At 33.0% G+C, this 26,291-nt stretch overlaps 1 protein-coding gene across 1 annotated transcript; it reads right to left on the bottom strand.

Annotated features, from left to right (window-relative positions):
* Nucleotides 1-1,051: 1,051 nt before the first annotated feature.
* On the bottom strand, nucleotides 1,052-26,291 carry LOC134715562 (ras-like protein family member 12). The gene is made up of 5 exons (XM_063577806.1): nucleotides 25,831-26,291; nucleotides 6,528-6,584; nucleotides 4,729-4,802; nucleotides 3,538-3,713; nucleotides 1,052-1,421 (listed from the first exon to the last, which is right to left on the bottom strand). The coding sequence occupies exons 1-5, from the start codon at nucleotides 25,916-25,918 to the stop codon at nucleotides 1,112-1,114; spliced, it is 705 nt and encodes a 234-aa protein (XP_063433876.1). The 5' UTR covers nucleotides 25,919-26,291; the 3' UTR covers nucleotides 1,052-1,111.

The following is a 26,291-nucleotide window of genomic DNA, read 5'->3' as shown; positions in this document are numbered from 1 at the left end:
CAAGTATTTACTGGAACGCAAGTTTGAGATATAAACGCCTGGTTACACGTTACAGTACAAATACCCGTCCACTCTAAATTTTGTTTAGGTGTATTTCTATTTGTATCAATCTGATGAGATTTTATAGTTTGTTCGTATTTTGCATTTTTTAGCACTGTCCCTGCTTAGAGAAGGGTTGAGCGCTCACTCGTAACCATTCATCATGACTTTTTTGTGTCTGTCCGAAATCAGAAGGTTCAGTGGTTGTCGTTGGTTTTTGTCTGTCACATTTGGTTTTCCGTAATTTAATTTGTCTTGATATAAATAATGCCACCGGTTAGTTTTCTCTATTGAATTGCTTCATATTTTTTTTATGTCGGGGGCTTCTATATAAAAAAGAAGATGTGGTATGATTGCCAATGAGACAACTGTCCACAAGAGACCAAAATGACACAGAAATGAACAACTATAGGTCACTGTGCGGCTTTCAACAATGAACAAAACCCATACCGCATAGTATAATCCTGTCATACAAGTGAGAGGTTTAGGTAGCTATAAAACCAGGTTCAATCCACCATTTTCTACATAAGAAAATACCTGTACCAAGTCAGGAATATGACAGTTGTTATCCATTCGTTTCATGTGTTTGAACTTTTGATTTTGCCATTTGATTTGGGACTTTCCTTTTTGAATTTTACCTCGGAGTTCGGTGTTTTTGTGTTTTTACTTTTTTATTATAGTCACAGCTATTAGAGGGCCCGCCATGACCATGTAACCAATTCAAACGAAAAAACTAATGGCCTCATTTATACAAGAACAAAATGAACGTAAAACAAGTATGTAACACATAAACAAACGACAACCACTGAATTATAGTCGATTTTTCGGTTGAAACCCGTAGGTTTTCTATATTTGCTTAAATTTACTTCAATTACTTTTGGTGAATAGTTGTTTCATTGTAAACTGTTTAGAAATTAGCAGTTTTTCAGTCTTACACGTAGCAACACTGAATGTGGCCCATTGATTTTTAATTCTATACTAAAACTGATTTAATGAAATTTCTAAATAAATTAATCAATAAATATACAATCACAGATGAGAATAAAGAAATTGAGAACAAGCAATTTGTTAATCAATTAAAAATCTTAAAACTCTTATTAAACAGTTTGAAACTGGTACTGTTTTTCTTTACTGGTTTGTCGTCCTTTTTATCTACAACGACTTTTGGGGATTTCGGTCTTGCACCTTTGTGTCCAACATGGAATTTTTCTTCTGATATGAATAAAGGCTGGAAATTTAACTGAGATCTTTCTTTTTGAATTTCATGAAGTACACCATGAAAAACGTCCTCGACGTACTCAAACTCTTCCGCAGCCGTAGTTTCGTAAAATAAACAGTCAAATTCTGTCGCTAAAGCACTACCTTCTTCCTTGCTAGTTTGCCTGTTGGAAAAATCAGATAAATTATATGACAAAATTATATGACAAAATGTCAAGTTTTGTTTAAAAAAAATGAAATTGGCGCTATAAAACCAGGTTCAATCTACCATTTTTTACATTTGAAAATGCCTGAATACCAAGTCAGGAATAATTATATGACAGTAGTTGTCCATTCGTTTGAGGTGTTTCGTCCTTTGATATTGCCATTAATTAGGAACTTTCAGATTGAATTCTCCGCGGTTCAGTATATTTGTGATTTTACTTTCTATTGATTGCAATACTCAGGAACAGATATATTTATCTTACCTCCTATACATTTCTAGGAATGTAATTGGTTAACAGCGATCTCGTGGAAACCTCGTATATTTGATATTAGGTTAGTAGGGAGGCGGGGCTTATTTCGTACACGAATATTAGTGGAGTTAAGTCCCTTTATATTCCATATAAGGTAGTAGGGAGGCGGGGCTTATTTCATACACGGTTACATTTTGTAGTAGTGGTGTTACGTCCCTTTAGAAAAACAAAACAGTACTGAGAAATAATCTTAGATTTCATTAGACGAATAAATTGATGATTAAGATTGAAATAAATTCATAAAACACATTTAAATCTAACAAGTTGTCATTGTTGGTATCTGTTTTTGTAGGATCAATGGAGTAGTTTCTTAATCATTTTAATGCTAACTGTATTGAAGACTTGCTCATTTTGATAGGTCACTGGTCTACATTTTACACGTTAAGTTAGACCCCGTTCACACTAGGACGGTATATATGGGGTCAGTAAATTTTATATGGGGTGAGAGCGAAGCGAATTGACTGACCCCATATATACCGTATTAGGTCGTTGCAGCTTCTGCAAATAGAGCACTTGGCCTTGTTATACCTAAGTGCAAAACCTTATGGTGTTACTTATATTCGATTTATGAGTTTGACTGTCCCTCTGGTATCTTTCGTCATTCTTTCATAATGACTTTTCAAAATTATATGAGAGTTTGGTGCTCTTGCAATTGTTGAATATATATATTGCTGGTATATATCGGGTTGCAAAAACTTTTCTTATATTAATGTCATATATATATACAATAGAGCTAGCAGATTTTGTTCTAGAAGTCCACGGGTAAATATACTTCAAATGCTACAGTTGCAGGGGTTATAGGGTCGATACCATCTTTCAAAACCGATGGCAATGCTTAATTCGACTATGTTGCCGTTTGAACAATATGAGTTCTTATCGGTTAAACAGAAAAGTTTTCATATGGGCAGACATTAAGAGTAAAAAACCAAATGTGTATAACATAAGGTAAACATGTTCTGATTCAAATGCAAAACATTTGTGTATCATTACAGAATATGTACATAGTACATCAGTTGTGAATACTATAGTATATCTAAAATATTTAGTTTAATATTTTTAACAGTGGCAGGCAATGTTATTTTACAGTCAGAGAAAGCTTTATCTTATTTATCTGGCAAAGGTTGTAACAAACTTCGAACATATAATGTATTTAAGAAAAGTTTTGAAACGGAAACTTATTGTACAATCCCAAAGCCTTTTTTTGCCAAATGTCGATGTGGTGTAGCAACACTAAGAATCGAAACGGGGCGTTTTGAAAAAAATACTTTTAGAGGATCGAGTCTGTGATAATTATAGGGATATTTTAGAAGATGAATCCCATGTTATCGTGTCTTTTATATATAATTCGTAGCAGTGTCAAAGCCTGACGACTGGCAATGGGGTGTTTTTTTTCAGAAGGAGGAGTTTTGAGCAGCCAGCATGAACAGGGCGATATGATCATGTTATTGAGATCATTCTTGGATCCGCCTATGGATCTCGTCGTTGTAAGCAACATGGAAGTTACAGGCTTTCTTAGACAACTGCCTGTGATGCGAGTGTGTTATTGAGCTTAGTTCGAAAATATAGACAATCGACTGTCTAATTCAATTAAATCGGTAATTTTCTTTTTAACATTTTCAATCCGTGTTGAATGATTTAAGACGAGGATGATTTAAAAGAATCATCCTCGTCTAAATAGTCTAAATAGTTATATAATCCAATAAAATTGTTCTTCGATAATTACAATACACATCTGTGATTTGAAAACTGATAATTATATGCTCACCTGTATCTTTCCAAATCAATTTTATTGCCCACTAGTGCTACTGGAACATCTTTAGCATGTGTTTTTACATCTTGTAAATATCCACGTGCATTCTCAAAGCTACCACTGTTTGTTATACTGTAAACAATGATAAAGGCGTCTGCCCACCTCAGATAACGGTTTTGGTCACTGGTTTCCTGTGAAAATAAGATAGGAATTTGCTTGAAATCATTATCTTCCACAATGAACGAAGTCGTATAGACCTAGGAACATACTATGATTATCTGATATATGTTCCTGTCTTGACGTTGTTTTAGTGAACGACATTTAAATCTAAAATTGTTAGTGATGACCGAGTCTCTATTTTGATAAAAAAAAAAAATCAATGCAATATTATGAGTTGATGATGTGTACCACCTGATTGAAAGATATTACACCTCTATATAAAAGATAAGTTCGACATGTGTAAATTTGAAAATGCTCCTTAACGGATTGAAAATTTACAGAAAGATTTATAGCCAAGCCTATATGTGCAGTCACTGTTTGAAATTTTTGAAATGGCTGCCGCTTAGTGGCAATGTGGGAAGGGTGACATCCGCTATAGCAAATCTAGTTATTTTTGTATGGCATTTTTTTGGAGGCTATGGAATCAATCTTAATATAATGAGGAACACGACATTTCGAGTTGCAGTAGGTCTTTAGAACATAAAAAATGGCTGCCGTTACCATGGAAATGGAACAAATATGAAAAATTCAAATTTTAGGCTTTGGTAAATTATTTGGATATGCTTAAACTAAAAGTCATTCAATTTTTTAATACAGTATTGGTGTCCACTGTACACTGGTTTGGGACGATTTTGGCCGGCAATCATTGAAACTATTACGTTGCCATGTAAACAACACCACATTTCCAAAAAATCCAAATTTAACGAAAATTCATAGTAATTATATGAGCAAAAATGGTTGATGTGGAGTTTGGCGTTGGAATTCTTTTTTTATTTTATTTAAAAAACGTAAAACCATAGTTGTAGGTTCTGGTGAATTGGTACTGTACCATCCTGCAGTCTCTATATTATTATAAAAAATAAAATCACAAATAAAGTTTGGAACGATGGACTTGGCGATTTCAGAATAACTTTGTTTATGAAAGTAACTATGTACCTCTATTTATGGAATGCGTCGTCTAACCTCATTATGGTACATTAAAAATACCTTATCACAAGTGTCCATTATATGAACTGAAATTTCAGTCCCGTCTAAATCTTCATGCTTTGTGTATGTATCCTCTACAAAATATAAATTAACACAGCTGTTAGTGATAATCATTTCAAAAATAGTACGTATTTTATTATTAAAATAGTTATGTTTGACATATTTGAAGATCTTTTCCTGTTGTTAATTTTTTGCTTTTTTGAAAGATTATCTATATATTATTAGTTTTCAACATAATATGCAAAAAATGATAAAAAAAAAACAAGCAAACAAAAACCCCTCCATTTTAGGGTAGAAACTCTCATAAAAAGTCGACTGACGATTTTGATAATGTTTTTCTCATTTGTAGTTCTTGTTTGGCTGATCATTTTTTTCTATTTATTTTTTCATTTATTTTTTCTATCTATTTTTTATAGTTTTCAATATAATAGGTAAATTTAAATGTCAGATTCGTCTTATGATTTCGGCACTTTGATATATTTGTAAATCTTGTCTTCAACGGGATGATCATTTGTTTTTTTCTGTTTTAAGTTTATATATCAATTTCAGTTATCGAGCAAAACGGTATCAAGATAATGCTAGACAAAAGTAAAAATAAAATGGTAAGAATCTTCATTTTTTGCTGATGATAATATGGTAATATTCATCATTTAAGGACAGTAACTTGGGTAAAAGTCAACTTAATGTGTTTTATGTTATTAATCAAAACGTAGGTCTCATAATTCTGAACATGTATACCAATGTCAGATTTTTTTCTCTATATATAGATATAGGAAGATGTGGTGTGAGTGCCAATGAGACAACTCTCCATCCAAGTAACAATTTAAAAAGAAAACCATTATAGGTTAAAGTACGACCTTCAACACGGAAATTTGGCTCACACCGAACAACAAGCTATAAAGGGCCCCAAAATTACAAGTGTAAAATCATATGTAATTTTTCGAGATTTTTAAAAAAAAAAATTGCATTTTACCCATATTCTTGCATTTTGAGCCAAGTCACCAATGTTGGTTCATCAAACACATTTTTGTAAACTTGAATCAAACTAAAATGATGATTGTGACTTAGATTATTCTATTGGTTCAGAGAAGATATTTGTAAAAATGACGGGTGATGGAAGACGATGACAACGGACGACAGATGACACATAATGAGCATAACTCACTTGACTTGGCCTCTGGGTCAGATGAGCTAAACATAAGATGGTTTATTAACTAGAAACGCAGGCTGGAATAAGGCTTCTACCAAAACATGTACCCTAGACACAATACCTTTATTCGGCAAATTTGTTACGGAGATCATTACTCATAATTATAATGATGCACAATGGATATGTGCATGTCGTTGATATATATATATATAATATATAGACAATGCAATGATAGTTGAGAAATGCATGGTCGCCGGGAACCTACATATTTTAGCACGTAAATAGTTTCCATTTAAAATTAATAGTAAGTGTTATATCACATTGATTGCATAACAATTTTGATCCTAAAACAAAACCGGGTTCAAACAAATTAGGATGATTTTAGAGCAATACAATGCGGGTAAGGAGTTATTGCAGCGCTCATGTTTGTTTCAGCGCAGTTGTTTTGATATAAGTTTTTAAAAGGATACTTGTAAGGTATTTAAAATTAAGTTGAAATTACCTGTACATGTTAATAAGAAGAAGTAAATTATTTATTATAGTGACATGTGTAAATATGTACAGATTATAAATATATTAATGCGAAGGAGAGAAAGGGAGTGACTTAAACACTTTAATGTGCCTGTAGAAAATAATAAATGAACTTTACCTATATTGGGGTCATATTCCATGATAAATCTTCTTGTGATGTATTTGACGGTAAGAGCTGAAAATATAAGTAATACATATATAAAATATTAAGGAAAAAATCCATCTATCATATTATACCTCTAGTATATATTAAATTGTTCTCGTCATGAACATGCGTTTAATATTTGCCACTGGACATTAAATAAAATTATATAACATTGTACGTACTTTATGATCTAAAGTACGGGCGTTTGATTGACTGATTGGTATTTGCTTAACGTTGCTTGCACTTAACAAAAGCATTTTACAGAAGATAAAATCATACAAAATAATCCTGCAATAAAATCTCTGATAAACAACTTCAACGGATTACTTTCATTACAACTTCACTCAACATAATAATATTGCCTTTAATTTCAATGATGATAATGTGACACTTAAAAAGATATTATCAATTTTAAGAAACGAACGAATTGGTTGTTCTACATCAAGAGAACTGCCATTAACTGCCTACATGTTGTTCTATTAAAAATGAGTATATGGGATAACTATCCAACAGAGTTAAAATATGAAGTGGGAATAAGCAATTGCATGCCAACTTAGGCCTTAGGGCCATCAACAACAATAGGCAATTTATAAGAGGTCCCGACATGGAAGATGTGAACCAATTCTATGGTGGTTCTAGATTGAAAAGGAAGATACGACAACCAAAAAATGATACTTATACAGCACTAAACAAAATAAAAAGAAACGCATACAGTAATACACAAAATAAAAAGATACACATACAGCAATAACCAGAACAAAAACGGTTCCCATTAACAGAACTAAAACGTACACAAGCAGCAGTAAATAAAACAACAACAGTACACTTACAACAATACACTAAACAATAATGGTACAAATACAACAATAAACAACACAACAACGACATTCATACAGCAATAAACAGAATAGCAATGATACACATACTAATAAGAACAAAAACAGTGTCTGTAATATCTCAAAGAAATCGACATAGTTGAAATGCGGACCGCAAAGAGGACCCCAAATTGAACTGGTTAGGAAACAGTAATATTCATATTACCGCTTGCTCAACGTGGAAGTGGGGTAACAGGAGACTTTATTTGTAAAAGTACGAATAGAGCAAAAATGTATTTGTATATTTATTATTAGTACAATAGCTGGCTAATCGTAGGATAAACCCAGAAGTTCCTTATACTGAGCTCTAGATAATTTTATTATGTTTGTTTTATCCATTTTTAATTCATGAAATGTCATGGAAATCATTTGTTGTTCTCTGTTTCTCTGTTTTTTAAAAGTATCTTTGATAACTATTTACACCACTGGGTCGATGCCACTGCTGGTAGACGTTTCGTCCCCGAGAATATCACCAGCTCAGTAGTCAGCACTTCGGTGTTGATATGAATATCAATGATATAGTCATTTTATATAAATTTCCTGTTTCTTGAAAATAACTAAGGATTTTCTCATCCCTGGAGTAGATTACCTTAGCTGTATTTGGCACAACTTTTTGGAATTTGGTACTCAATGCTCTTCAACTTTTTACTTGTTTGGCTTTTAAACTGATTTGATATGAGCGTAAATGATGAGTCTTATGTAGACGAAACGCGCGTCTGGTGTATTATATTATAATCCTGGTATCTTTGATAACTATTTACACCACTGGGTCGATGCCACTGCTGGTGAATGTTTCGTCCCCGAGGGTATCGCCAGCCCAGTTGTCAGCACTTCGGTGTTGACATGAATATCAATTATATGGTCATTTTTATAAATTTCCTGTTTACAAAACTTTGAATTTCTCGAAAAGAAACTAAGGATTTTCTGATCCCAAGAGTACTGCTACTTTTGATAACTATTTGTTGGGTTTCTCTCTTATTGACTTTTCAACACATCTTCTCGCAATAATGCATTCATATCTTATATAGGGTAACGCCCTCATATGCCGATGTTTGATAGTTTTTATAGTTTTGTGATTGAAGTGAACTCAGATGTTGTACATGTTTCCATGCATGTCAAGTTTCCTTGCTGCACCTGTTACCACGATGTCTGTAAGTCTTGAGTTAAAGGGTGAACATAAAATAAATAAAACTAGTGCCTTCAGTAAAATAATGAACGTGATTTAATGAAAAGATTTTATGATCAACATCACAGGTTTCGTGCTTTTTGATAGAAGCTGATCAAATAATGATCAATTATTGGTCTTATCTTTTGTGGATGTTTGATCGAGAAAAAAATATATAATTGATGACTTAAAAATATCATCCAAGTATTTCAAAAATCACCTGGTGATGTGTCTTCAAATGATTCTATTTAAAAGATAAATGATAAATTTTGATAAAACTTTTGACTGCATCTTAGCAATAAAAAACTTAAAAAAGATAGTGGAGATATCAATGCAATATATAACACAAAATACGTTACATTCATTCAAATATGCTTTAGTTATGTTGAAATGTATAATACTAAACCAAAAAGAAAAGCCTAATCTTTGTGAACACTTGATAATGTCTTTTCGTGGACACTTAAACCTCTTAATTTGTTAGTTATTTGTAAATAGGATACCATGAACAACTTAGTTATAAAATACCATGAACAATACAAAAAAAAGAGTAAACTACAAAAATTATGAACTCTGAAGAAACTTTAATCGGAAAGTCCCTAATCACATAACAAAATCAAATGACAAAACACATAAAAAAACCCACATCAAACACAATACCATGTAACGATTCAATACTATGTAACGATATAATACTATGTAACGGTACAATATTATAAAACGGTACAATACTATGTAACGATTCAATACTATGTAACGATGCAACACTATGTAACGATTCAATACTATGTAACGGTTCAATACTATGTAACGATTCAACACTATGTAACTTATACAATATTAGTTAACAGTACAATACTATGTAACGATTCTATACTATGTAACGATTCAACACTATGTCACTAATACAATATTAGTTAACAGTACAATACTATATAACGATTCTATACTATGTAACGATTCAACACTATGTCACTAATACAATATTAGTTAACAGTACAATACTATATAACGATTCTATACTATGTAACGATTCAACACTATGTCACTAATACAATATTAGTTAACAGTACAATACTATATAACGATTCTATACTATGTAACGATTCAACACTATGTCACTAATACAATATTAGTTAACAGTACAATACTATATAACGATTCTATACTATGTAACGATTCAACACTATGTCACTAATACAATATTAGTTAACAGTACAATACTATGTAACGGTACAATACTACGTAATGATCCAATATTATGAATCGGTACACTACTACAAAATGTATGTAGCGATACAATACTATGTAACGGTACAATACTACGTAATGATATAATGATATTTAATGGTACAATATAAGGTCACGATACAATATCTAACTTATACAATACTAGGTAAGGGATTTATTAAAAAGTGAAAAAATACCACCGAGAGAAATGAGTTCCCAACTTCCAAATGACGGTTATAGTCACCAATATGCATATATAAGATGCAGTGTGAGTGCCAATGAGGCAACTCTCTGTCCTAGTGACAATTTGTAAAAAGCAAACCATTATAAGTCAAAGTACGGCCTTCCACACGGAGCAGCATTGGCTCACACCGAACAGCAAGCTAAAGATGCCCTGGCAAAACAAATGACTTGTGTAAAACCATTCAAACAGGGAAATCAACGGTATTATCATGATATAAAACACGAGGAACACTTAAAAAAACGGCAGTGGCTCTTTGACCGGCACCAGTAAAATAGAAAATTTGCTATTTGACCGGCACTGGCCAAGTAGCAAATTTTCCATTTAGCCGGCATTGAATAAAACTGTTCATTGACATGATACGTAGAGAATTAAAAAATCTTAATAACAATAAAATAAAAGTTATTTGCTTTAAATTTCAAATGGACACATGATTTAACATTTTCAATTGTTACAAAACCAATTCTTTGCCTTTGGAAGTTGTTTTAGTCTAGCCCAAATGTTGCCACTCCAAACAGACACTACACATTACACTGGCTTCTTTTTAATCTGAATTATGTGTGTGTAACGTGTAACCGGGCGGGGACGTTTAGATGTTTTTATCCTCGGGTTCGTACCAGTTTCCTGGATTTGAAAAGCAATTCAAAAGTTCTAAAGTCAATAAAAAGTTACACTATCACTATCAAATATGAAACAAATACTTAACTACATACAACGATTTTCAACACCTATCAACCTAACCCGAACTTGTTGAATTAAAAACTGTTTAAAACCCTTTCTGTCCGATACTGTTTAAAACCAACTGTTTGAAACTATAGTCTGGAACCTAAATGTATAGAACTGGTTTGAAACCTAAATGTATAAAACTGGTCTGGAACCTAAATGTATGAAACCGGTCAGACGGTTATTAGCTATTGTCTGAAACCTAAATGTTTTGAACCTGTATGGAACCTAAATGTTTGAAACGGGTCAGACGGTTTGGAACTTGTCTGAAACCTAAATGTTTGAAACGGGTCAGACGGTTTGGAACTATTGTCTGAAACCTAAATGGTTAAAACGGGACTAAACCTTAATGTATCAAACCGGCTGAAATCTAAAAGGTATAAAACTGTATTTAATAAACATGTCTATAACTGTCTGAACAACAGGGCAGCACTAAGGCATGGTATGTCAGCAAACACTCACTGCAATAGTGAGAGATGTGAGACGCAAAACCTTAGTACCAGCCCTGTTTGGACAATCTGTACCGAACCAACAGTCTCAGCCCTTTCTATATTCTTTCCGCAGGTTCCAAGCACTTCACTTTACTTATACTAAACCGTCTGCCTGCTATTCACTACTTTCTTTCCAACCTATTCGATGTTAACTGTCTGCTGTCTTCGGTACAAATGGCGATTTGAACTGAAAAGCTACCCACTATTTAAACTTTAAACGCGGACCTCGAACAGAGCACCCTAGCAACAAATATACAGGTAAAGCGTCTGATAGCAACCAAGGATAAAGGGATGATTTTTGATACAGTTTTCAACGATAAACGGATGATATGGGAAACTAATAGAGACATCGGAAGATATAAAACTGTAGAACTATTATAACCTTCTTAAACTGCAAATTCGTAACACTACCCACGCCTCCGATTTCATGCGTCCTCGCATGAGTTTTACAATTTTATACTGACTTAAACAAAACACAATCAAAACTGTTCTCGTTAAAACTAGCTGACACCATACCAAGGTTCTACTTTAAACCTCAATGTATCCACTCATTCCGCAGAATACCTCTCCCAGCAACTGTTTGTACACCGAGGGTTATACCATGATAACCAACTAATGGCTTTCCTACAACAATCTGCCGGCAAGCGTCAGACCTAGGGGTACCTTAGCCTACTCACAGTTCCGGGGTTCCTGTCAGCCTCGTTCGACTAGCATGTTCTTTCTGTTTTGTTAGCTAAGTTCCTATTTTCCAAATATTAGTATCATACTTTTATTCACATTTATACAAGCAACTGAATACTGAACTTAAATTAAATTTTGACCAGATAAAACCGTTTCAAATATTCCATTTTGAATACCACTTGAAAAGTTGTGTTGCCAAAAACCGGTTTAAAACAATTTTGCCTCACAACAGGCCACTTATGGACCGCTCAATAAGAGTTGCTGTAAAGGGTTCTTTAACGTGCACAAGACGTGGTACTTCCTGAACACGGGACCTCGGATTTAACGTCCCCATCCGACGGACGGACAGTCATAGACAATAACAAAATACTAAACAGAAATGCTCGACAAATCCCACCGCTAAGCCACCATTTGTAACGTGTAACCGGGCGGGGACGTTTAGATGTTTTTATCCTCGGGTTCGTACCAGTTTCCTGGATTTGAAAAGCAATTCAAAAGTTCTAAAGTCAATAAAAAGTTACACTATCACTATCAAATATGAAACAAATACTTAACTACATACAACGATTTTCAACACCTATCAACCTAACCCGAACTTGTTGAATTAAAAACTGTTTAAAACCCTTTCTGTCCGATACTGTTTAAAACCAACTGTTTGAAACTATAGTCTGGAACCTAAATGTATAGAACTGGTTTTAAACCTAAATGTATAAAACTGGTCTGGAACCTAAATGTATGAAACCGGTCAGACGGTTATTAGCTATTGTCTGAAACCTAAATGTTTTGAACCTGTATGGAACCTAAATGTTTGAAACGGGTCAGACGGTTTGGAACTTGTCTGAAACCTAAATGTTTGAAACGGGTCAGACGGTTTGGAACTATTGTCTGAAACCTAAATGGTTAAAACGGGACTAAACCTTAATGTATCAAACCGGCTGAAATCTAAAAGGTATAAAACTGTATTTAATAAACATGTCTATAACTGTCTGAACAACAGGGCAGCACTAAGGCATGGTATGTCAGCAAACACTCACTGCAATAGTGAGAGATGTGAGACGCAAAACCTTAGTACCAGCCCTGTTTGGACAATCTGTACCGAACCAACAGTCTCAGCCCTTTCTATATTCTTTCCGCAGGTTCCAATCACTTCACTTTACTTATACTAAACCGTCTGCCTGCTATTCACTACTTTCTTTCCAACCTATTCGATGTTAACTGTCTGCTGTCTTCGGTACAAATGGCGATTTGAACTGAAAAGCTACCCACTATTTAAACTTTAAACGCGGACCTCGAACAGAGCACCCTAGCAACAAATATACAGGTAAAGCGTCTGATAGCAACCAAGGATAAAGGGATGATTTTTGATACAGTTTTCAACGATAAACGGATGATATGGGAAACTAATAGAGACATCGGAAGATATAAAACTGTAGAACTATTATAACCTTCTTAAACTGCAAATTCGTAACATGTGCATAAAAGAATATGTTACACATGAAGATACAATATTTTTCTTTTCTTTATATACGCTCTTAAGTATGGGAGTCTAAATTAAAAATGATAGAATTTGTTCATACTTTGTAAAAACGTAGTATCTCTTGATATATGTTAAAAAGTGTTATAAAATTGATAGGTCACTGCGCATTTTCTCAAGCTATAGGTTGTAACAAAATGACACATTTTGTATTGTGTTACATATTTGTTTTTCGTTCATTTTTTTACATAAATAAGGCTGTTACTTTTCTCGCTTGAATTGTTTTACATTGTCTTATCGGGGCCTTTTATAGCTGACTATATGCGGTATGGGCTTTGCTCATTGTTGAAGACCGTACGGTGACCTATAATTGTTAATGTTTGTGTCATTTTGTGCTTTGTGGATAGTTGACTAATTGGCAATCATATCACATCTTCTTTTTTATAAAATAGGAAAATTCCATGTAGGTTCTTTCAGAAAATGCACTTTTTCAGAGTTACTTCCCCTTAAAAAGAAAATTTCGAAATATTAAAATTCAAGCAGCACTAATAAACACTTGGACAAATATTAATATTGATAATTTTAAATCTTATAAATTTGTTTTTTTTAAATAAAAATTCATATCAGTTATCTGCATTCCTGCATCAAATTTTGCCTACTTGATCAAAAATCTAGACTGACTTAGATTCTCTGTTTTTTTACAACCCAAGATGGCGAAAGACACTTGATGCCACCTATTAATAGCTTCACACGCATCTTTTAGACAATACTTTTTTATTAAATCAATATTTACAATTGCGTCCAAACAATAGGCAGTTAAAAGTTCAGGTCTAATCAACTTGTTCCTCTGATATCAAAATGTTGTTATTTACAGCATTTTTTGCTAAATCACTTTCAACTAACCAGTCTCATATAAAAAAAAATCCGATTTCTTTGGAACTTTTCTTTTGAAATGGTACACAATTGCTGTTTTTACGCGTACACTTTTTTGGAAGACCGATCGATGGCAGTTCGCCCATGACAGTTTGGGTCAAACCTTTTGGACTTCTAGGGTTCTTTACATTTGGTGGAAGTAATACGTGCGAAACATGCCACCCACAACAATTGGAATCCAGTAGGTGTTCTTCTTGTTGAGCTGTATCTCGTTCTTCTTCTTGCGAAACTAGATTTCGTGAATTTTCAAATATATAAGATATTCTCTAAGTCATATACAGGTACATAATGATTTAACCTGGCATCCGGCCCAATCTAGCTGACAAGATTAACCAGGACCCCAGACTAATAATGATTTTGATATTTAATTATTGTTCTTACATTTTAATTTCAGTGAGATATAATTTTTATCAGAGCCGGTGCCGGTCAAATAGCCACTGCCTATGAAACACATCAACAAACGACAACCAATATACAAAAGGTGCCTAGCTTAAGACAGGTGGCCGTTTAAACAAATGTAGCGGGTTTAAATTAACGTTTAAATATGCTCCAACATTTACCCTTATATGTTATAAAAAAGGTCAGTTTTATATCCGTCAACATTTTGCTAGACCAAGGATTTCTTACTATACAATTCCTTGGCTAGACTAAAATGTATTATAGCAAATAAAGAAAAAAAATATTCACGTTTTTTTGACAAAACATATAAATTGGGGCAAAGTATAATACCAGTACAGCTTTGAATTGCATAGTACTTTGTAGTTGTTTTTTTATACTAAATATGTCGACCAAGCTCTTTACGGCAAAATCAATAGTAGTCTTTCATTTATGCAAGACAATGTTTAACTTTTCTCTAAATTTTGATTCCCTTTTTTAGATTTTGGGAGGAGGGGGTTTTTAGTAAAATATATCCATCTTGGACGAATAATGACTGACATTTGACAACCTGTTCAGACAACCACTGGCTGACAGTTTTGTTTAAATATATAAAACACCTGTCTAAATCTATAACCATTTACATGAATAAGGATCTTCAGTTACAGATCATCAATTGGTTAGATATATGTTATAGTGATTGATACAAAGCAGGTTGTGCTAATAAACTATTGATGCTGGAGTAACAACTGTTCTTGCAGTCAAACTATTATCACAATAGAAATCATGCTCAAGAGATTCATGCCACAGGGGAAAGGACAAGAACGAGTTTTTTTCAATGTAAAAAACATGTTGGGTACATATAAATGAGTCGTGATTAGCCAGCGACACAACGCCATTGATAGTCCATACGATTTATATTATAAGCAATATCAATTCGTCAATACCAGCGAGAGGTCATATTGTGATAATGTAATGCCACTTAAAAGTCCCCATTCGATTAGACGGCCTGGTTTTTTTAATCCGGACGATGATTATATCAAGTCATCTTCCGTTTTCTAGTGAATTAATGAAAATATTTCCAAAAGGCGCAATTACGACCCTAAAAAGTTATTATCAGGTTATCTGCATATTGAGGTTGTAAAATATCAGGTGCTCGACACAATATGAAGTTTTTTTTTATCTCGTTCACTGCGCTGACTCGACAAAAAGCTTCATAGTGTGACTCGCAGCTGATATTTTACAACATCAACATGCAGACAACCTGATAATCGGTATAAGTACCTTTGACGAGTATGTGTAGTTCTTAAGAATCAGTAATATAAATATAATTGTAATGCAAAAAGGAAAACCTTAAGGGGTTAAATACCAAACATAAAAGACATGTACACAAGAATCATAAAATACATGAATAAAAGAACAGAGTTCAAATGTCACCCGCTTTGCACATATCTTATCTATCTAAGAGCAATAACTAAAAAACTTTGTTTGAATCTTAAAACAATCTACAAATATCTAAGAGAAAGGAAAGTAATGCAATGCGATTTCCATTATATTAAAGTCAATTTTTCCAAGGGTCATAAAAATTTTGCTCGGCACTTGTTTTCGAAGGCATCAAAACATTGTTGATATGAACCTATGATATAAGTTATATAAGTTTCTGGCAAAAATTGTATACACGAAAACGCTTACAATGAAATTTTCCCAAATCATCAAAAAAAATTCAAGGGACATAACTCTAAGACCTATAAGATAAATTTCATAAACATATGGCAAGAATTACAAGAAAATTGAGAAAGTAAATTGGGAATGTGTCAAAGAAACAATAACCCAATCATAGAGCAGAAAACAAAAACAGTCCAATGTAACCAATGGCTCTTCAACACAGAAAGAAAATCTCGCACTCGGAAGCAGGCTTCAGCTGGCCCCTAAATAAATAATATGTACTAGTTCAGTGACAATGGACGTAACGATTGATTGTCACTTATTTTCGAACTTGCAAAGACATTGCTGATTTAAACCTCTTTTTAAAGAGTATTCTGGCAAGAATAATCAATTGTACACATGAGAGCTGTAACGATGAGATCCTCTAAAAATCAATATTTCCAAAGGGCATAACTCTATAAGCAATTTTAGGCAATTGATAGGACCACGGAGGTTATATATAACCTTATAACCTCCTTGATAGGACTGATTTTCGAACTCGTCCAAGACATTGCTGATTAAAAAAAAACCCTATGATTTAAATTTCACAGAGTTCTGAAAGTAGTAGTATATAGATAATTGACCAATGTGAACCTATAAATTTTATAATTTTTCGGATTGCTTTACATAGCCTACAACACTAGACAAAATATCTTTATTGGAATCTAAATTTGTTTTTTAAGTAAAGCGTCTTAGTCAAACTGATAGAATATTAGGTTTAATTGCATTTATAAGGGAATTTCTAACATAATGGCTGATTTGGCAATGAAGGAAAATATGTTCCTCATGGTCTTAAATTTTCAAATATCGACATGCACACGGAGGACGAGAACAAATTATCAATAACTTCAACGTTCTGAAATTTTGGTCGACTAAGATAACAATGGAAGAAAGAGAATTCGGACTGCCACTGGAACTAGGAAATTGGATGGGATTTTTTTAGGGGGGGGGGGGGGGGATTGTGCCTTGCCGCAAATGAAACAAGGTATGTTTTCTGAAAGATGGATCAATCAGGATGAAGACATTAATAGCGCTTGAATAGTATATTTGCAATAGTGTGACCTAATAAGTTTACAGTATAGTCAAACTTTGGTGGATAACTTTCTCTGTAAATGAGTCACATAAAGAAAGAAAACTGTATGAATTGATTAAAAGTGCACAGTTTTTGTAATCGCATGTATCAGCCGTGTGGCTGCATGTCTTTTTATCTCAGTTTATCATTTCCATCAAAGGTCAATTATGTTTATGATGAATATCATGCTCATGTAATCGAATCTTTCGATTTATTCTCTAAATTATTGCCCATATTTCAGATAACCCTTTCAAATCCATTATTTCCAAAGACTTACTATTTGTTAACCCAGCTAAAAAAATACGTGATCAAGTGTGTTTTGCTATTTTCAGAAATTTACTATTTTCAGAAATTCAAGGACCGAAGATAAATCTCAATTTCTGTTTCAAAAGGGTTAAACATATCTTTTTAGTACCAGACTTTGTTTTTATTGAAAATTGGCCCAACTTTTTTGGTCCTCAAAACGCTCTTCAACTTCGTAACATTTTATTATTAGAGCATTACTGATGAGTCTTTTGTAGACGAAACGCGCGTCTGGTGCATATATAAAATGTCAACAGGTATACATGTAGTTTTCTAAATATAATACAAAATCCTGATTGTTTAAGATGACAATAATAGCTGACAAGAAGGCACAAGTTTATCAACACAAGAAACAAACCACAGATTTGAAGACGCAATTACATTGTTTTCTTTTTCTTAGTATTTATACTCAAATAAAAAAATGCCGACATCATTTAAAAATATTTCATGAAAATACCTCGAAACCTGTATCTAAATTTCCAATATGCATAAATTATGCAAATTAGTTTTGGGTTTTCAACTGATCTATAAAAATTACAAATCCGAGGTCATTAAAAGTGAAAAAAAGTACATTTTTTATACCTGCGATAAATTCTGTTCTCCGTTCTTACTATGCATTTCAGTTGTTGATTTAGTTCAATAAATTGACTGAACTATCTCTGATTAAATACGGTTTTATTTGTTTAATTGGTGTTTAAGAAAGAGGTCAGGTGCTCTTGTTCATTCATAAATTTGTCGTAAGATCAAAATCACTGCACAGGTTATACGTATAGCGTTAAATGACTACCTGTAATCTAAAAATACAGGTCTCACTAATTAGCGACAAGAAGAATAAATTTAGCAACAAGAAGCGACAAGAAGACTATTTAGCGACAAGAAAATTTCTCGTATCGCATGAGGATGACACAAATCAAATGATTAATTATGTGTGGGACTTTGTTTTAAGAATTGATGTCAAAGTAACACTATGAAAATACTTTTAGTAAGCTGATATATATATTTATTTTTTACATGTAAGATATTTTATTTCTGTCCAGTTTTTCAACATTACCGTCTGGAAAGGTGAAATAATTTAACCGAATGGTTAATTTAAATTAAATATAAAAATTGTTAAAATTAAATTAATAAAGGAAATTATTGCCCAGTTACAAACAATAACAGGGGATACTCCATAAAGATTTTTTTAAGTTATATATTTCAGCACATGTATAATTAACCCCAACTTTAACCTGGTATAAATGTTGTCTCCTTGTGAAATATAAAACATATAAAAAATGATTTCCTGCTTAAGTCGGTTATTGGTATAAAGTTAAAACCATCTTGCTTTTCAATGGTCAACACCCCTGTCCTGTCAGGTTTAATTCTTATATATGTGGATGAAAAATAAAAAAGTCCCCAAAACATTAACATGGCAGCAATTGCTTTTACAGCCTTTAAGGCTTTGATGTTTTTTTTACAGAAGAGTGTCCACTATCAACTTGCACTGCACTATACTAACAGTAGAATAGAATGATCATATACAAATAGATGAAAATTATATATACATGAAACCGTAATATTAACATAATGTATAACAACAAACCAGTGTATTTCTGGGACTATTATTATATTAGTAAAAATAGTCTAAGGTATACTGATTTCTTGCACTACAACAGAATAGTTATTACGGTGAGGTGTAATTTCCTGTAATTTTTTCATCATCCAAGCACGAATTGTATCAGAAAAAAATATCTCTGTAAACTAACTCCAGTTTCTGGTAGAGAGATGTGATCTGTTTCTGTGACATGTGCTTTTGACCATCCACAAGAACCTGCGGTCATCCGATGTTCAGTACTTCAGTACTTTGATTAGTTGAAGGTATTGTGAATTGTTTATCATGCAATAATTCTTGAGTGTTTTTCATATTCACAATATATTTGCAATAGTTAATATACAAGTACTAGTAAACAATCTGGCAATATAGCAGAACTGGTTCGGTATTCTATAGATGTTATCAAAATAACCATTTATTAGGGTATATATAGTGTCTGTCTATCGAAATCAACGATTAAGCTCGGAATACATATGCAAGACAATCAAAATAGATAGTTAAAGTACAAAAAAATAAACTCAACAAGAGAAAAATCCTTTCTTAATATAGATGAACTTGGATGTATTTGGCCTAACTGTTGGGAATTTTTGGTTCTCGGTGCTCTTCAACTTCGTACTTTGCATTTGGCCTTTTGACATTATATTAAAAAAAACTAGAATTACTAACGAAAAGACTATTCTTTGAGAAATATTTTTTCACACTTCAATAATTAATATACAATTGTATCCTATAAAATGATTTTAGAAACATTTTTTATTTTAGATTAAAAAAAATGTTTAGTTAAAGCTGAGCAAAAACGATTAATTGGTGCTTGTTTGTCCAAATATTGTAGAAAAAGATTAAATTAACCAGAATAAATAGGTTCGACAAGATAGCATTCGATAAGGACGATGGCTTAATAATTTGAACTGCCTCTGGAAAAATAGTGCATGTTTGATAGGGGCAGACATTTGGCAATGCTACATGTCAGCTACGTAGCCCTCGAAAAGTTGCTGTATGATTTTTTTTGGGGTATAGATCGTGCATGGCCGCATATTCTGTCCATTTAAAAAAAAAAAACAAGTAACAAGAGGCACATCTGTGTCTGTGTTGCTCACCTGATTATTTTTACAGTTACTCGTTGTATTGCTGATTATATTTGCAATTTGCAATTTGCATGTATAACCTAGCTTCTATGGGGTTTAGATATCAGCTAAACTGTGAAAAAGAAACCCAACATCAGTTCAGACAACTTCACAGGTGCATTTACCTGAAAACAAGTGGTCAAAAATTTCACATAAGAAATTGTAATGCTGATAATTTTTGCGGTTTATACTTTTAACCTAGCTCAGAAACAGATTGACTGATTTCCCAAGATTTTATTAGTATGTGCATTTGTGTAAAAGAGGGACGAACGATACCAGAGGGACAGTCAAACTCATAGAATGAAAATTAACTGACAACGCCATGGCTAAAAATAAAAAGACAAACAGACAAAGAAAAGTACATAAGACACAACATAGAAAACTAAAGACTAAGCAACACGAACCCCACCAAAAACCGGGGGTGATCTCAGGCGCTCCGGAAGGGTATGCAGATCCTGCTCCACATATGGTACCCGTCGTGTTGTTTATGTTATAATTACAAATCCGGTAAATAGTCTAATTCGGTAGGTCGCATTTGTGAAAAGGGAAAGGTATTGTAGATACGACATAAGGAACATATCTGATATCATCTGTGAAACGGTTATTCCATAACGGTCAACCAACTTTTGATGTCGTCCGTGAAATTTACGAAGAGATGATTTCAACTTCACCATTTGGAACTATTGGTTTAATAAATTCCTTTTGAGCAGCAATCCTCTATCAAGGAATCTTAATAGGAAATAAAAACACGGGAACATCGTATCAATTAGGAGATACATAATCCATTTGAAGGCGCTGCAGGAATGTTTCTACATAGAAATGAAAGGCTCACAATTGGGAAGCTGAAATCATCTCTTTTGTCGTAAAGTTTTGTTTTCAACCGAACCTTCTTGTCAATTTCTAGATGCAAGTCAAGATATGAGGCAGACTTAACTGTATCTGTAGTATCCTTTATATCTAGTTCGATGGGATAGATTCGTTCAATATAGCCACCAAATTTTGTATTATTTAATGAGGAAACATCAACTATATAGCGGAAAAGTAGTTAAAGGATATTGCTAACTTAACTTTCTTCCTAAAAAAAATCGTATGAAGTCAGCCTTATTAAAATAAAGAAGCAAGTCGGCAAAAAGAGGGGCACAGTTAAATTTGGTTTCCATTGGTATTCCGACAGTCTGTTGAAAAAACACGTCCTCCAAACGTAACAAATATGTTGTCAATCAAGAAGTCAAGCAATGTTAAATTTGGTTTCCATTGGTATTCCGACAGTCTGTTGAAAAAACACGTCCTCCAAACGTAACAAATATGTTGTCAATCAAGAAGTCAAGCAATGTTATGTTGTATGTCATCAAAGAAATTTCAAACAAATTAACAAACAAACGAACAAAAAAAAGAAAAAAAAGAAAATAAGAAAGAAAGAGAAAACATTTTTTTATTTTGTCAAAATTGCAGTCGAGTTTTCCGGGTTCGAACTCACACCTCAGTTTTGACAACCTAGTGATTTCAGTAGTTGAACCATTTAGACCATTCGGCCACCGAGGCCCTTCATGGTAATGAAACCTGATGCCAGATGGAAACACTCAAAATATTTGCATATAATAAAACATATGTGTGAACTTAATAAAACTAAAATAATTGTACGATTTCCCTCTAAGAAAGGAAATTGAAATGGAGTCTAACCATTTTATGAAACCCGAGTTGAAGTAGACCGAATTTTTCTGTCTCCTGTGTCCATAATTCACCCTTACCATATTTTATTTTCCTCATTTTGACCTATATCTAAAAAAAAATTACAACTGTTGAAAAAAAAAGAAAAAAAAGAAAAATCCAAATGAAATGTCAAAAATAAACACGAAGAGACAGAATATACGGTCTAGAGTAGACAGCTGTTATATAACGTAATAACATGCAAGGGGCAACATGTTTACGTGTTTTATCCTTGTTAACCTGAGAGAAAATACCATTGAATCGGTGTTGCAAATTCCATAATGATTAAAATTAAAAGAATTGGCAAACAAGTACCCTGTAAATGAGCTAAACTGCATCACATTTTCAAACTCAAATTCCTAGACACCCAAGTCAAGAACGTATCATATTATACACCATCCTTGTGGTAACTTTGATTATACACATGCACTCGCAAATTTCATAACGGTTAGTGCATCAGTTAATCTAATATCATTGAATTATGATAGCATAATCTGGAACGTGCATCCAAAAGAAAATCGTGTTTTCTAGCAATCACGCTCTGATTATCAATAGTTTATTGTCATCAAATAAGACCTTAGACTGGTTCTTTCTCTGTCCTTTATCAGTTTGGCTTTGACACCCGTATGTTGCAAGGGAGAAGACCAGCCTAATAAGACCTTCGATCGGCCAAAAGGTCACATAATATGCAGAAAAGTTGAATCAATGGTGAAGGGATATTCGTAAATTTGAGTCGTCTGCAACGGTCAAATGATGGAAAAAAATTTGAGTCGTCTGCCACTGTCAAATGTTCTACCTGGATGGAAAATTTCGAAAATTTGACATATTTGGTCAAACGAATATTTCTTTTCTTTATATTGTTGTTAAAGAATTTGACCTATTTGGTCAAACGAATATTTCTTTTCTTTATATTGTTGTAAAATTAACTATACAATTTGTGACATACGAACATATTATTGTATTCAATATATATAAATATTATTTAAGCTCAATCTTACACGAATAAGGTTTTATTTTATTCGTATTACACGCATATAGTATTTGTCGTTGTGAAGATCAACATTTTTGTAGTTTTGATTCATGCGGTGATAAATAAATGAGTGAATTATAAAAGACTTTATATATTTCTAAATTCGAAATTAGGGATCGAAAGATATGACTTTTGTTTTCACCTTTACAATCAATCTTTGAACACTTTCAGATTATTCCTATCTTTATGTTATATGTTTTATACATTTAAGTGAGACACCGGTTTATAAGATCAAGAAAATCTTAACGATGAGGAAGATGCTATCCCAAATCCGCCATGCATCGCCACACGAATACTCAATGTATGGATCTTCGATGATCATAACAAAATGAAATGATTAACCTCTAGTATCTGGTTTCCTCGTCTTGTATTCTTGGAAATTAACCAACCTACAGTCGTATGTAATTCAAGCATAGCGTATAACGGAGAGATAATGCACTGGACATGTTTATTTATCTCCACTTATAATACTAATTAAGAAACGTAGAGCTATCGTCTCTCCTTATTATTTGCTTTATTAAAGACAAGAAAAAAACCATAAAGTTTTGAGAAGTATAACAGTTAAAGAAACAGCTATTTCTAAAATAAACAGTTCGTGTCAATTTAAAACATTTCCGGGCACTGTTTAATGAATCTCGTAAAGAAAATATAGTTTATTTATATACCATTCTCTGGTTTTCTGACCTTTCTTCAGTCAAACACCGTGACATTATCATAAAAAATACATTTACTCCTTCATTGTTTGCCAAAAGTGTTACACGTTTAACGAAAACCACTACGTCAGTGTCTTCATTTTCTTCATTATCTTTATATGTATCTATGATAACAATAGATGAATAGGGCTAGTAATATTCGTGATAGCTGTTTGTGGAAATCTTTATTTAACAAAATGCACGAAACATCTTTCTATATTTAAACTAACTTAGGAACGTTCTATCAAAGATTTGCATAAAATATTTTGAACATCATAACATAGTGTTTTCTTCGTTTTATAATATTTTTGAGTGTCTGACTCTCAGTGTCGATTACCCCCTCCCCTATTTATATCTTCTAATAAATGCCAAAGTTTCTTGTTATCTTACACCTATCACAAGAATAATGAACGTCAGCTATAATTTGTCAAATTAGATATGTACAATGAATACTGAAGTATAACATACATAAATACAAATATATCAAGATTAGAATACTGATGATCGTGTTTTACACCTCATAAAAACATCAGTATTATATACTAATAATACTTATACCACATCTTCCTCACTAAAGTTTCCGTTTCAAACTAGAAACGATGAAAAATGCATATTATATTTTTCACAAACTAATTGTTCCAATGGCAAATATCACATGCATTTTTAGAAATGACACAGCATGGATGAACTTTTAAACAACTTCAATTAGGATGGCTGCAGTTGTTTCAATGGTTTCCTAAAGCACAGAGAGTGTGGTTCTCTTACAGCACGAGGCCCCTGTTTTCACCGGACATAACTGCATTTATACATCATTCACACTAAAGCGGAAGCCTCTCTTTTGTATGCATTAATTAAACGGCCGGACGGAAGAAGTCTAGGTGCACATACTTCTTTACGCTACAGAAACTAAATGTGTGCCGCTGTAGGCCAAGTAACATATATCTTTATATATATAGTTAAACATAAAAAAGAAGACGTGGTATGAATTATGATTGCCAATGAGAAAACTCTCCACAAGAGACAAAAATGACACAGAAATTAACTATATGTCAACGTACGTCCTTCAACAATGTGCAAAGCTCATACCGCATAGTCAGCTATTAAAAGGCCCGAAATGACCATGTAAAACAATTAGTGTCACATGACAAATTTCATTGAGCGGCTTTATTCGATGTGCATTGTTAAAACTTGACATCCCTATAAACAAACTTTGAGCTCAGCATACGAAGGTTTTGTCGATTTGCCTATAATTTGGGCACGAATATGTCGGAGACAGCAACCCAACTAAAACAAACCTTAAATATTTTACATAAACATATTTGTCAACAATGAAAAGAAAAATTGCGATTACATTGAACATATAGATCCACCATTAGAAGCAAACGTATTTTGAAACCTCAACCCCTGAGCAGTTATGTCTCAATCATTCGGGAATCAAAAATGTATGTATAACAAAATAGACTAAACATGCAATATCCGTACTGGAATAACATTGGTTTTCAAAATAACCGACATGACCAATTCAATCAACAACAAGTATATATACATTACAGTTATAAACAATAAAAGCAAAGTTAATGCGATTTTTCTAACATGAAACCATACATTCCTTTACACAATCTTCTATCGATAGTTGTACCCCAGAGCAGATTTCTTTCGCCCAAATTATAAATAATACGACACGACAACCCTAAATACATTTTGACATTCTTTTTCTAAACCGTCGTTACCCTTCTAGATATTTTGTTCGGTTTCCTAGATTACATTGCTTCGTTTAATACTTTTAAAATTTGTTTGCGCGTTGTTCGTTTTGTCAATTTAAGTCTTTTTCAACTTGTTAATAAGTTGTAAGTAAAAAAAATACTCACCAGATTTCCCAACTCCTATTTGCCCCAAAAGAACAATGTTGTAGTCCGGAATTTGACCATTCCGATGTCCAAATTTTTTACCACTCATTTTGGTTAATGTCAAGTTCTAATTTTCATTCCACTAAATCCAATTCAGTGACATAACAGTTATTTAATCATCCTTTTTTCTATGTAGCTTTACTCAACAGTTGATAAAGATAGTTCCAATTAATAGCGCATCAACGATACACTCACGAAGTCAAGCAAATCCCTTTTAATCATTAATGATTAAAACAAAATTATAACCACATTCGTTTCACTAAATCGCATTATTGTTAGAAATCACACCTACATTATAAAACACATACACCACCGTAATTGTTGTGTTCACACAAACTCGGCAGATGGGAGAAACATTAAGATGCTATAATGGATGAAAAATGATAGCTCACGTGTGATGAATTTATCAGGAAGTGCTTCTT

This window comes from Mytilus trossulus, chromosome 4, assembly GCF_036588685.1.
Source record: "Mytilus trossulus isolate FHL-02 chromosome 4, PNRI_Mtr1.1.1.hap1, whole genome shotgun sequence".
Classification (NCBI taxonomy): domain Eukaryota; kingdom Metazoa; phylum Mollusca; class Bivalvia; order Mytilida; family Mytilidae; genus Mytilus; species Mytilus trossulus.
The sequence above is the reverse complement of the archived record's forward strand: the minus strand, read 5'-3'. Positions and strand labels throughout refer to the sequence as shown.